The following is a 12,859-nucleotide window of genomic DNA, read 5'->3' as shown; positions in this document are numbered from 1 at the left end:
TGTCCATAGCCTGCCTTAACTGAGGGGCATTCCCCATTTCCACCCTTAGTTAGATGAGCCCCACTGTCCTCCCCTCTTCCTTTGTGCCTCCCTCTCAGCCTCCATGATTTGGGAGCCTTATTTTCATCCAGCAACTCTTTGCCCCAAATTCAGAGAACTTAACAGAGAGTCTGCCTGCCAGGTTGAATGAAGGGTGATGGAGACTGATGTTTAAGGGCAAGCATGGTGGTCCACAGTATACCATTTCAGAGAATAAGGAGGCTGGCCGGTGGTGACATTGGTGGTCTTTCCAGGGCTGCACAGTCAGTCAAGCCATGGCTTTGAGAACACAGAAGACTCAGGTTGCTCTCACATGGGTCTTCTTGACTTCCAGTATGGAAGGCTGCATGGAAATCAGGGTTGGTTTTCTTTTAAGCAGAAACCTTTACCAAAAGGTAGCAAGGTGGAATTGGATGCTGTGGCTTTCACCCTGGGAGAGGTGCACTTGATCTTTGTGAAGGCAGTAGCATTAGATGCAGTTCTTTATCACCGTAACCAACTTCAGGGTTCCACAGGTAGTCAGAAGCCCAGACCAGCAGACCCTGAGCAGCCCGTGCCGTCGAAGCTAACATCTTTACCTGCTCCTGTAGATCCACCTTCCAAATGGCTTGGAACCTTTGGGGGAATGGCTGCATAAAGTGCGTCACTTGCAAAGAATATGAAAAGAAAACAAGCATTAAATATAACAGGATCACCTGTAATTGAGTATACACACACACACACACACACACACACACAAACATGTCACTTAACGTGTCACATGTCGCTTAACGGGGATACACTCAGAAAAAAAATGCTTCATTAGGCAATTTCAACATTGTGTGAACATCATAGAATATACTTACATAAACTAAGATAGTTACAAATGTCACCAGGCAACCTAATCTGCATGGGACCTCTGTTTTATACATGATCCATTATTGACTCACATGCCATGATGCAGTGTGTGACAGCATGTATATTTCCATGTTGATCTCCCTAGCCAAGATGACATCATAAATCAGCAGTAAATTATCTGAAAAATATGTGTATGGAAATGTTAATTTTACTGGTGGTGTCTGATTAGTTTCAGGTATTGAAAGATTTATTTAAATATTTTCCCTAGAAAATGTATTCTTTTTTTTTTTAGATAATGTATTCTATAGAAAGAAAAAGTAAGCTTGTTATTTATGTACCCTTAGATTCTCATGATGCAGTTTTGAGATTTAATTCTGCTCCTACACGTGGTTATGAGAGAGATGTTGGAAATAAAACCACTGTGCGCATCATTAACTCCCAGGTAAGATGGATGGAGTTTTTCACAGGGGTACCTTCTGTAGGTAAATAATTTAACTGGATGAGTGAACAGAAATGATCTGGTTGTCCATAACCATGATACTTGCTTATTTTTGTGGGTCTTGTAATTATAAAAATTAATGATGAAAAAGGCAGAGAAACAAGAATTTAGATGTGAATTATGAATAGAAAGAAATAAGTAAGATCAAAGGACAAATCAGAATAGGTATAGAAATAGAATTTTTTATAATCATAGACTTACCATGTTCCATTTTGTGAGCTGAGAAAAGGCAACTCAGCTTAAAAGAAATCATGGCAATGAAGGTCATGGAGAAAAACAAAGGCACAAAATCTGAGGGTCTCTATTATATCTTTGAAACTTGAGTTTGTTATTTGAAAATTTAAAAGCTGAAAATGAGTTGTTTAATGGAAAATGAAAATACCTCTTTTCTTCATGTTCTTAATAAGAATGTCTTCCAAATTTATGGCAAAATTACTCTCAGAACAAACTACAAGAATTTCTAGAGTTTCAAAAAATATGTAGAAAAAATATGAGGTGATAAGTGATTTATGGAAAATTGCTTGCAGAACAAACCATTAGCTCTTTGTACAGTTCACTGCACCAGGCAGCCTGCAGCAAGGTAAGAAACAATTACCATATTTCCTTAATTCAGAGATATCATTGGCTGTAAGATCCACAACTCGTTTAATAACAACTCCTCAGAGAAGAAGAGATAAATCCGACCAAATTAAAATACTTGCTGCCTGTAGGATAATCCTAACCTCAGACACATTAAAATATGAAAAAGTGCATTTTAATAATGGTAAAAAAAAATGCCTCTTAAAATTGAGGGGAAAAAAAACCCAGAATTTTCCCCCAGAATGATAGTTTTTATAAAAAGATGATTGGCGGCTGAAATTGACGAATTCAACCGGAACCAGATAGGGCCACAGAGGGAGGACTGTGGCTGGCACTTTGGAGGCTGCTTCATAACTCAGCTCATTCACACCCACACTGTGTCTAAATTACATGCGGAGGCTATTATAGAGAGGGTCAGGGCACTTGAATTAGCTGGGGAGTTCTGTGTTCCAGGGGCTAGAGCTTGGGCCACTAGCTATGGTGCAGAGCTGAAAAATGTAAACTGATATTAAAAAAAAAAAAAAAAACCTCTCATTTCCCTAAACATTCTTTAAATGCCTGAGTGTGCAAAGGATGCCTCTCTCCCTCTCCCAAAGGCAAATAGAAAGCCATTTTATCCTTGCTCTGGATCCCTCTTTTAAATTTTGAGCTCTTTTTTAAAAATATGCTTTTGAAGTAGTAAACACTGGCTGCATCTGAACTTTTTTCCCCTATGTGCGTGCAGATTCTGACCAACCCCAGTCATAACTTCATTGACAGTTCTTTGTATAAAGACGTCATTTTGGTGGCCTGGGACCCAGCTCCTTATTCCGCAAATCTTAACCTGGTAAGTGTTTCCCTGATGCCCTGACCCCCGTGGTCAGACAGGGCCTCTGACTGATAAATCATGGGAGGGGGTCAAGAATTGCATGTCAACAAAATTAAATTGATCATGGGTCCTAACTGAGCACATATGTGTGCACACATTTTGATGCCCAGGTATGGTAGTACACTTGAACATTATCCATCAAATGCTAAATCGCTTTTATTCTAGAGGAATGGAAGAAAAATGTGCATATCTAAATGCTCAGAAATTCCTAGCTATACTAAAGGTTGGGCTGATTAAACTTACAATGGTTCTAATGTGACCGGAAGACATCCCCCTCAGAGTGGTTGCAAGACCTGTGGAAATAAATTAAAAGTGGTTGGCAAGAAAATCTAAATTTTGTGCATCCACAGCTCATTGTTATTCAAATGGAGCCTGTTCCAGGTTTTCCTTGAGTGTTCCTCTTTGCCTTCTGCTTCTGAACCTGTTAAATTTTATGCAATAGAGCTGAAACAAGTTTATTACTAGTCATCAAAATATAAGCAGGCTGCATTTGGGACCTTCTGGCAAATCATCATCTACCTAAGCAAACAGCTAGCAACTTTTAATGGAGCTTTGAATGAAAAACCAGTGAGCTTAGTTTTTAGTGAGGGTTGGAAAAGATGGACAATGTTTAGCCTAGCATGGTATGTTATCAACTATGCAAATGTCTTTAACTTGTTTTTGCCATGACCAGAGAGCCTGCAACTTCCTTAACCCATTGTGTTATCATTTAGATGTGCAACACCTATAAAAATTTAACTGTAGCATATAATATATAATTATATAATAAATAATGTGATTGAATAATAAAAACACTAATGGGAAGACTAACTATATTATAGTATAATAATGTTAGTTAATATTAATTAATATAAGTATCATCTTCTGATTTCCAACCTATTTTAATGTACCCATATAATTTCATTGAAATATTCACAAAATTGAAAACTTGGGACTTAATTCATTAAGATGAATGTGGAGGCCAGGTATTGAGGGCTCTAACAGGTAACATTCTAAAAAAGCTATCCAAGACAGAATGGCTCCCTCCTGAAGGAGTGTGGGTCACCATCCATCTTGAGACTGAGGCTGGATATTGATTGCCACCACATCTTAATAATAGGTGTGAATCAGAATCACCTGCAGAAAAATTTTTCAAAATCTGTCCATCAGAACCCCAATTTCCAGAAGTAGAGGACATAGCGTTGATTTTTTTTTTCCCAAAAGCCCTCTGGTTGATTCTCCTGTATGTCCTCCACTGAAAATCAAACATTAAATGGGGCTTGGAACTTTTCAGATTTTTTTGTCAGCTTGAGGTTCCCAGTTTTAAACTCGGGCAGCTCTCCTGCTATTTGTGAAAAGACAGCCTTTCTGTCTGTTGCCCTTGTTTTTTTTTTTTTTCTCTCTCTGTGGGAAATATCCAAGCCCAGGGCACAGCGCTGTCCCACCTGACAGATGTGGGCAGAGAGGATGCCAAAATCCAAGCAACACAGCCCGTAGCTGTGGGGCCTGAGCTGCCAGGTGACACACTTCTGAAGATCTTTTTAATCCAACCTTCCTGGTTTTTTAATACAGTATACCTACAATAAGTGCAAATGCACATTCTCATGAATATTAACAAATGTATGCACTCATGTAACCACCATCATGATCAAGAAAGGGAACAGTTCCATCACCCCAAGAGTTCCCATGTCACGCCATCCCAGTCAGTCTTTGCATCCCTGCTCTTGGGCCCTGGTGGCCATGGTCCACTTTGTCACTATAGATAAAATTGGGAAAATTTGTTGTTTGAAACACACTATTCATGACAGAGATCAGCAAACTATGGCTGGCCAAATCTGTCAACCACCTGTCTTAATCAATGTTACCATGGTAGCACTTGGTAGTAGCCACAGAGACCACCCACAGAGTTTCAGGTGTTTATCATCTGACCCTTTGCAAAAGCCTAATAACCTCTGATTTATCTTTTTTTCTCTCATTTTGTTAAAAAGCAAAGCATCGTCTCTGCCAGAGCTAGAACCCTGGTCTGGCTTCATACTTGTCCCTGAGGAAGTGTCTATAACCATGATAAGTCACGGTCCTCCATGCTCCTTCTATCCCAACCTGGACCCTCAGCATCTACTTCCACTTGCTTGCATGCTGTTCTGTCTCCTTTTTACACTGTAGTTCCCTGTACTTGATTGAGTGTGTGTATGTGTGCTTTTCCTTAGTGGTACAAGAAGCCAGATTACAACCTATTCACGCCATATATTCAACACCGTCAGAGAAATCCAACGCAACCATTTTACATACTTCATCCTAAATTTATATGGCAGCTTTGGGACATTATCCAGGAGAATACCAAGGAGAAGATTCAGCCAAACCCTCCATCTTCTGGTTTCATTGGTATGTGTATATTAAAAATTGTAATAATTGGGCAGGACCTCATATTTAATAAACATAGTCAGGTTATATAGTAGAGCAATTAACAGGTATATTTAGAGATTAAGCCAAGGAAATGAGAAATACTCTTTTCCAGTTATCTATTACTATATAAACAAACACCTCCAAAATTTCAAGGTATAATGCAATAAATACTTTATTTTCTCCCATGATTTTGTGGATCAGCTTGGGCCAGCCTGGATGATTTTTCTGTTCCACATAGTGTTGATGGAGTTACCTGGTACTCAATGCTTCATGGAATAGTTGCACTTGGAGGTCTAGCCTCTTGGCAGGGAGAGCTAAAACCAGACCCCAACTGGGACTGTTGAGCATGAGCCTGCATTCTCTTTCATGGTGGTCCCAAGGTAATTAGAATTCTTAAAATGGCAGCTCAAGATCCTACGGAAAGTGTTCTAAAAGACAGGAAACAGAGGTTGTCATGTTCTTAAAGGCAATGCCTGGAGACTTGCACGATGTCATGCGTGCTATTCAGTTGATCAGAGCGATCTCAGAGTTTACCAAGTTCATGGGGAAGTAACATAGACCCTACCCCTTGATGAGAAGCAAGAGAAACATGTCCAGGAATTTATGAGTCTCTTTAATTCACTACTCACCCCTATTAAGTTGCTTATGTGATGCCAGACTGAGGAGCTGAATCTGTGACCCTAAGACGGTATGGTGTATTTTAAGGTTACTGGTAGGTAAGAGCTTTGATGAGACTAGTTTTAGTATCACACAGAGTTCTCTTAACAGGAGAGTCCACTAACTCTAATCCAAGAATGGATTTATATATATCAAGATAATCACACTTAGCCTATATATTTTCAGCCAGGTGTTAGACCTCAAAATTTGTGGTTTTGTTCCATTTCTTTATGTTTCAGCTTATCACCAATTACTTATTTGACTTTATCCAAGTTGTCAACATTAAGGCATATCTTAGATCCCCAAAGTGATAGGAAGACTACAGGAAAACCAAAGGATATTGGTTTTGTTGCTATCCCAATTTTCAATGAATTTACCTCGCTGATCCACCAGTGGGCTACACAAAGGTCCCTATGAATAGAAGAGAGATTTAGGGAGATAATGCTTGTTTGGTTATGAATGTAGGATACACATATGTCTGGAAGCAAGGCTTTTAGGCTTGCACGTTTTGGAGTGGATTTATACTATTGTAATAATGTGAAATATTTTACATAGGACTCCAGAAGAAAAATTTATAATAGGACTGCATATTATTTTCCTTAAGTCTTATTTTCCCCCCTTCTTTAAAGCCATGTTTGAAACTCTTTGTTTCCAAATCACCCATGAAATTCCAAATTTTTTATCTTTTGTGTAGTTTCATAGGATCCTTTTGATTTAGGAGAGAAAATATTATCTGGTTTGTCAGCAAAGGGTAAACAGGAGAGAGTAATGCTTGGACAGCATAATAGAATGTGGCACAAGTTTTATAAAGACTTCTTTTCATATTGTCATCTTGAATTCGTGTGAATAATGTTTGATTAGGACAAAGGGGGGAGACTGTCAAATATAATTATTATTGACATGTAGTTTTAAAATTTCAAAAGTTATGTTGTTATTGGCAAGAAAAGTACTTGCCCACACATTTTGTTGAAGGAAATCATGCCACATAGGACCAGCTTCCTTTGATTGCTATTTACCTAGAGTCTGGAGCTTGCAAAGGCTCATGATTACCTTTAAGGCTTCCTTTGCATGAAAAGGAAATTGCAATTCAATGTCATTGCAAGACTGTAGGTCAGGGATACCTAAGTGTGAGTTTCAGTCCTTCTGTGCCACTCTCTAGCTTTCTGACTTTGGTCAAATTGCTTCATTTTTTGTTCTTTGATATCCTCAGGCAAGGAATGGGAATAATAATACTAAAATCTTTAGACAGATAAGGTATCTTGACAATTTACAATCATTATTATTTTCTAGCACTGCCTCAACCAATACAGCAGCTAATAGCCACATGTGACTATTTAAATCTCAATTAATTCAAATTAGACAAGAGGATAAATTGTTTCTGAGCCCCAGTAGCTCCATTTCCAGTTCTCAACCACGTGTTCTTGGTGGCTTGCATATCAGACGGTGCGCATAGAGAACTCTGCCATTGTCACAGAAAGTTGTGCAGGGCAGCACTGTTACGTTTTACCAATGAAAGAAAAACAGCAAGTTGATAAGTTCCCACTCAGCAGGCTGTGTTATATGGGCGGGATTGAAGATACAATAGAAGCCATAGTCTGACTTTGTTAAATTCCCCTCCTCCTCTTGAGCTTCACCATGGTTGTTGAGAACTCTTACTAAGGATGAGCAGTAGAGGCAGCCTGGGTGAGCTTTGACAGCACCCTCTGAGTAAGTTCCCTGATGCTGTTGTAGTCTTTGTTCTCCTCTTTGGTCTTGATCAGAATCAGGCTGAGAGCCACAGTCTGTTTTATCATTTATCTGACATTTTCAATAGCAGTAGAATGATGTCACCCACATCTCAAGCTGTCTGCCATAACAACTTCTAAAAAGATCAATGAGTTTTGTTTTTTTTTAATCAAAAAGTATCTTCCAAATGCCTCTTCACGTTTGAAGGTCATGTTGAAAAGTATTGACCTGTTGTCTCAGTAGTCATCATATCCAAGCACTCTCACCTCTTAACATCCGCTCCTAAACAAAAGAACCTATGGAAGAGCTATTAGGAGGGATTAGAATGTTTGCACAGTCCAACATTGTGCCCTTGGTACACAGGTCGCCAGGCCAGGGTGGGTCCTTGTTCACAGAACAGCTTGGCAGCATCCCTCACCTCCTGCTGGACCCACCCACATAGGTCTTTGCTCCAGATCAAGCTGTGAGAATTACTTTCTTCACTGACATGTTCATTCAGGTGTGAAAAATTGTCTCTGATTTGGTGACTTATATTTCCAAACCTATCGCCTACGTTTTCTTATATGCTTTTAGGGATCTCTGTATGTGAAATAAAGGAACTCTAAAAGTTGGCTATTTTGAACATGAAAGACATTTCTTTTTATGGAAATGGATTCAATAGGGAAGTTAGGTTCCCAGAGAGATGCCCCTTAAATGTTGTGTGATTGGTACTGTTCAAGAGGCTCAATTCAGCGAGAAAGGAGTCATCCACCAAGTGGATACTAATTGAGCATCTCCTGTGTACCAAGCAAAGGTCCTGCCCACTGGAACACGCAGTGAAGTGGAGGAGGTGAGGACTATGATGCACAGGTAGGTGTGCATAGATGAAAGGTAATTACAAACTGTGGCAAAAGCATTGAAAGGAGCAGGATGTGAAAAGGGCTGGGCAGTATCTTGCCGCAGCCCGGCTGGCTGGGCAAAATAGCCGGGGGTTGACGAGCAACTTGTGTAGATTGATACAGCAGGAGTGGGAGCCGTTTATTGTAGGACAGGAGGGGTATATATACATTCCACACAGCTTATCTTAATTAACATAAACTAGATACAGCAGTCAACCAATAAGGAATCTCCACACTTAATGGCTCGCTGGCGCCACCTTACAAACCACTCCCCCTGGCAAAATGCCAGGCTCCATCTTGACTTGTTTACAGACCCTAACAGTATCTACTCTGGCCATCACTGTGTTTTTATTCTCAGTGTGGCAAGTAGTTGAAAAACAAAGCAAAGTAAGTACAGTTGGCCCTCCTCATCTGTGGGTTCCACACCTGTGGATCTAACCATCCATGAATGCATGTTCTAGCTCCGTGGTTCTCAAAGGTTATCATGCATCACAGTTGCCCATGAAGTATATGCTTTTCACTGCAAAGCAAAACTTAGCTACTAAAAATAATAAGCAGGCATCACCTTTACAGAGTTTCTGTGGGTCAGGAATCCAGGAGCTGACTGACTGGATGATTCTGGCTTGCAAAGTCTCATGAGGTTACAATTGAGCCCTCTGGACCAGGCTGGATGATCTGTGCTTCCAAAATGGTTTGTTGGTATGGCTGTTGACTGGAGGCCTCAGTTCCTTACTCCACCAGGCTGCTTGGGCACCCTTATAACATGGTGCTGGCTTCCCAAGAGCAGGGAATCTGAGAAAAAGAGCAAAGAGGAAGTAACAGGGTTTTGATGATGCCATGAACTGTCAGATTTGCTATATGTTATTCATTAAATAANATTAGTATCCACTTGGTGGATGACTCCTTTCTCGCTGAATTGAGCCTCTTGAACAGTACCAATCACACAACATTTAAGGGGCATCTCTCTGGGAACCTAACTTCCCTATTGAATCCATTTCCATAAAAAGAAATGTCTTTCATGTTCAAAATAGCCAACTTTTAGAGTTCCTTTATTTCACATACAGAGATCCCTAAAAGCATATAAGAAAACGTAGGCGATAGGTTTGGAAATATAAGTCACCAAATCAGAGACAATTTTTCACACCTGAATGAACATGTCAGTGAAGAAAGTAATTCTCACAGCTTGATCTGGAGCAAAGACCTATGTGGGTGGGTCCAGCAGGAGGTGAGGGATGCTGCCAAGCTGTTCTGTGAACAAGGACCCACCCTGGCCTGGCGACCTGTGTACCAAGCAAAGGTCCTGCCCACTGGAACACGCAGTGAAGTGGAGGAGGTGAGGACTATGATGCACAGGTAGGTGTGCATAGATGAAAGGTAATTACAAACTGTGGCAAAAGCATTGAAAGGAGCAGGATGTGAAAAGGGCTGGGCAGTATCTTGCCGCAGCCCGGCTGGCTGGGCAAAATAGCCGGGGGTTGACGAGCAACTTGTGTAGATTGATACAGCAGGAGTGGGAGCCGTTTATTGTAGGACAGGAGGGGTATATATACATTCCACACAGCTTATCTTAATTAACATAAACTAGATACAGCAGTCAACCAATAAGGAATCTCCACACTTAATGGCTCGCTGGCGCCACCTTACAAACCACTCCCCCTGGCAAAATGCCAGGCTCCATCTTGACTTGTTTACAGACCCTAACAGTATCTACTCTGGCCATCACTGTGTTTTTATTCTCAGTGTGGCAAGTAGTTGAAAAACAAAGCAAAGTAAGTACAGTTGGCCCTCCTCATCTGTGGGTTCCACACCTGTGGATCTAACCATCCATGAATGCATGTTCTAGCTCCGTGGTTCTCAAAGGTTATCATGCATCACAGTTGCCCATGAAGTATATGCTTTTCACTGCAAAGCAAAACTTAGCTACTAAAAATAATAAGCAGGCATCACCTTTACAGAGTTTCTGTGGGTCAGGAATCCAGGAGCTGACTGACTGGATGATTCTGGCTTGCAAAGTCTCATGAGGTTACAATTGAGCCCTCTGGACCAGGCTGGATGATCTGTGCTTCCAAAATGGTTTGTTGGTATGGCTGTTGACTGGAGGCCTCAGTTCCTTACTCCACCAGGCTGCTTGGGCACCCTTATAACATGGTGCTGGCTTCCCAAGAGCAGGGAATCTGAGAAAAAGAGCAAAGAGGAAGTAACAGGGTTTTGATGATGCCATGAACTGTCAGATTTGCTATATGTTATTCATTAAATAAGTCAGCTCCCTTGTGGGAAGGAAACTACATGGAGGCATGATTAGCAGGCAGAAACCATTCAGAGCCAGTTTTGAGGGTGTCTATGACAGCTTTTTAAACCAAACTACTCAGTGATTCTGAGTAGGTGGAGGTGGTGAGAATTTTCATTTCCAACAAGTTTTCAACTGGTGATGATGCTAGTCCTAAGACCACACTTTGGAAACAACCCTTTTAGCTTTTTAAAAATCTCAGAACACTAGAAATCTAGTCAATAGGTAGACATACTGGTATATGTCCCAACAAAGTGATATGCAGTGGCCTCAGTGAGAGGACTCAGGATTCCTGCTCATCACTTACTCAGACTGATCACGTCTTTGTTACAATGTTGAAACACAAGTGGAGTGATTATTTTTTTGTGTGTTTAGTTAAAACAATGTTATTAAAAATTATATTATTATTATTATATATTTATTATTATATTATTAACAATGTTATTATTAAGACAGTATTATTAAAAATATAACATTGATCTTTGTCTTTGAAATTGTGTAGCATTAAACCCTACATTCCAGATTTTTAACTACAAATGCAATTATACGTTTCATTTCTTTTGAAGACATAGCTATAAAATTTACTGCCATTACTAATAAACAGATTTTATGTTCTTAAAAATTATTGTGAAATGACATACATAATAACTGCTTGTAAATGTCATTTTTAAAAGTGAACTTCTGTTTGTTTCTATATCCCATTTTATTGGGAATACTGATTAATGGGGTATAAGTTAGGAAACCTACTCCCATTGATTTCAGAAAACCATCCTCCTCTCCATAACATTTGGTGGGATGATTTGGTGCAATGAACTAAATGTTTACATCCTCTCTAAATTCATATGGCAAAATCCTCACCTTCTATATGAGTCAGTTTTTATCACTTTCCAAATACCAGACAAGAACAATCTAGAATAAGAAAAGTTTCTTTCAGGCTCGGTCCATGGTTGGCCTACTCCATTGCTCTGTGCCTGGGTGAGGCAGAACATAGTGAAAGAAGGGGACAATGGAGAAAAACACCTCGGCTATGGCAGAGGAAAGAGTGAAGAGCCAGGGACAAAATATTCCCAAGGGCATGCCCCAGTGAGCGACTTACTCCAGCCATGCCCCACCTGCCTGCAGTTACCAAATTTGTCCATTCAAATTATTAATCCATCAATTGGACTAATCCACTGATGAGGTCACAGCTTTCACAATCTGATCATTTCACCTCTGAACATTGCTACATTGGATATCATGTTTCCAACACATGAAGAGTTTTTCAGGGAACCCTTCATACTCAAGCCATAACAACCCCCCAAAGTGATGGAGGTACCAGGTTGGGTCTTTGGGAGTGATTAGGTTAGGAAGGTTTAGCCATCATGGTTGGAATTAATGCCTTCATACAAGAGGCTCCCAAAGGTTCATTAACCTCTGCCACCATGTGCAGATGCACCAAAAAGAGCCATCATTGAACCAGGAAGCAAAGCCCTCATTATACACTGAATCTACTAATACTTTGATCTTGGTCTCCTCAGCCTCTGTCACTCAATTTTAGAGTAGCCTGAATTGACTAGTGAGACATTTCATCCAATGTCTTCTATTCTAGAAGGCTAACATTGTTTTTACACCTTCCTTAGCAAACCCTACCTAGCCCACTACCAACTGTCTCCTTGATGGCTCGCAAATCATGTGGTTATGCCTTATTGGATTAGGACGTGTGTGTGTGTGTGTGTGTGTGTGTGTGTGTGTGTTTCTGCTGGGAAAAGAGGAAGCAATAAATGTTGAAGAGAAAAAGAGTTTAGAAGGAATTTCTGCTGGGTTTATCAGTCTGTGTGTTTCTTCATTAGTGGGAGTGGGGATGTTTGGGTATCAGAATTTATCTCAGTACCTTAGGGCAGGGTTAAGTCTTTCCTCTGCTGCAGAACATGTGTATTTCATTCCCAATGAGGAATAAAATCAGATTTCCTAGTGAAATCAAATTTGGACAGAAATACTTAGTTTGCAACTAAATAAATTCTTATGTTATCTGAAAATTATTATAAGCTTCCTTTTCTGCTTCAAGAGAAATAACAAAAGTTGTAGGATTTGAAGAACTCATTAATCATGTGATGGAAGCAAAATCTAAA

General features: G+C 40.0%; 1 protein-coding gene across 5 annotated transcripts in view; it reads left to right on the top strand.

Moving 5' to 3' along the window:
* The window catches only part of St6gal2 (ST6 beta-galactoside alpha-2,6-sialyltransferase 2), a 75,571-nt gene that overhangs the window by 48,134 nt on the left and 14,578 nt on the right, over positions 1-12,859 (top strand). For all 5 annotated transcript variants that reach the window (XM_015499644.2, XM_048810254.1, XM_048810251.1 and 2 more), the window contains exons 3-5: positions 1,221-1,318; positions 2,679-2,780; positions 5,009-5,183. In XM_015499644.2, coding sequence (XP_015355130.1) covers positions 1,221-1,318; positions 2,679-2,780; positions 5,009-5,183 — 375 coding nt within the window. The remainder of the gene's footprint in view (positions 1-1,220; positions 1,319-2,678; positions 2,781-5,008; positions 5,184-12,859) is intronic.

This window comes from Marmota marmota, unplaced genomic scaffold, assembly GCF_001458135.2.
Source record: "Marmota marmota marmota unplaced genomic scaffold, marMar, whole genome shotgun sequence".
Lineage (NCBI taxonomy): Eukaryota > Metazoa > Chordata > Mammalia > Rodentia > Sciuridae > Marmota > Marmota marmota.
The sequence above is the reverse complement of the archived record's forward strand: the minus strand, read 5'-3'. Positions and strand labels throughout refer to the sequence as shown.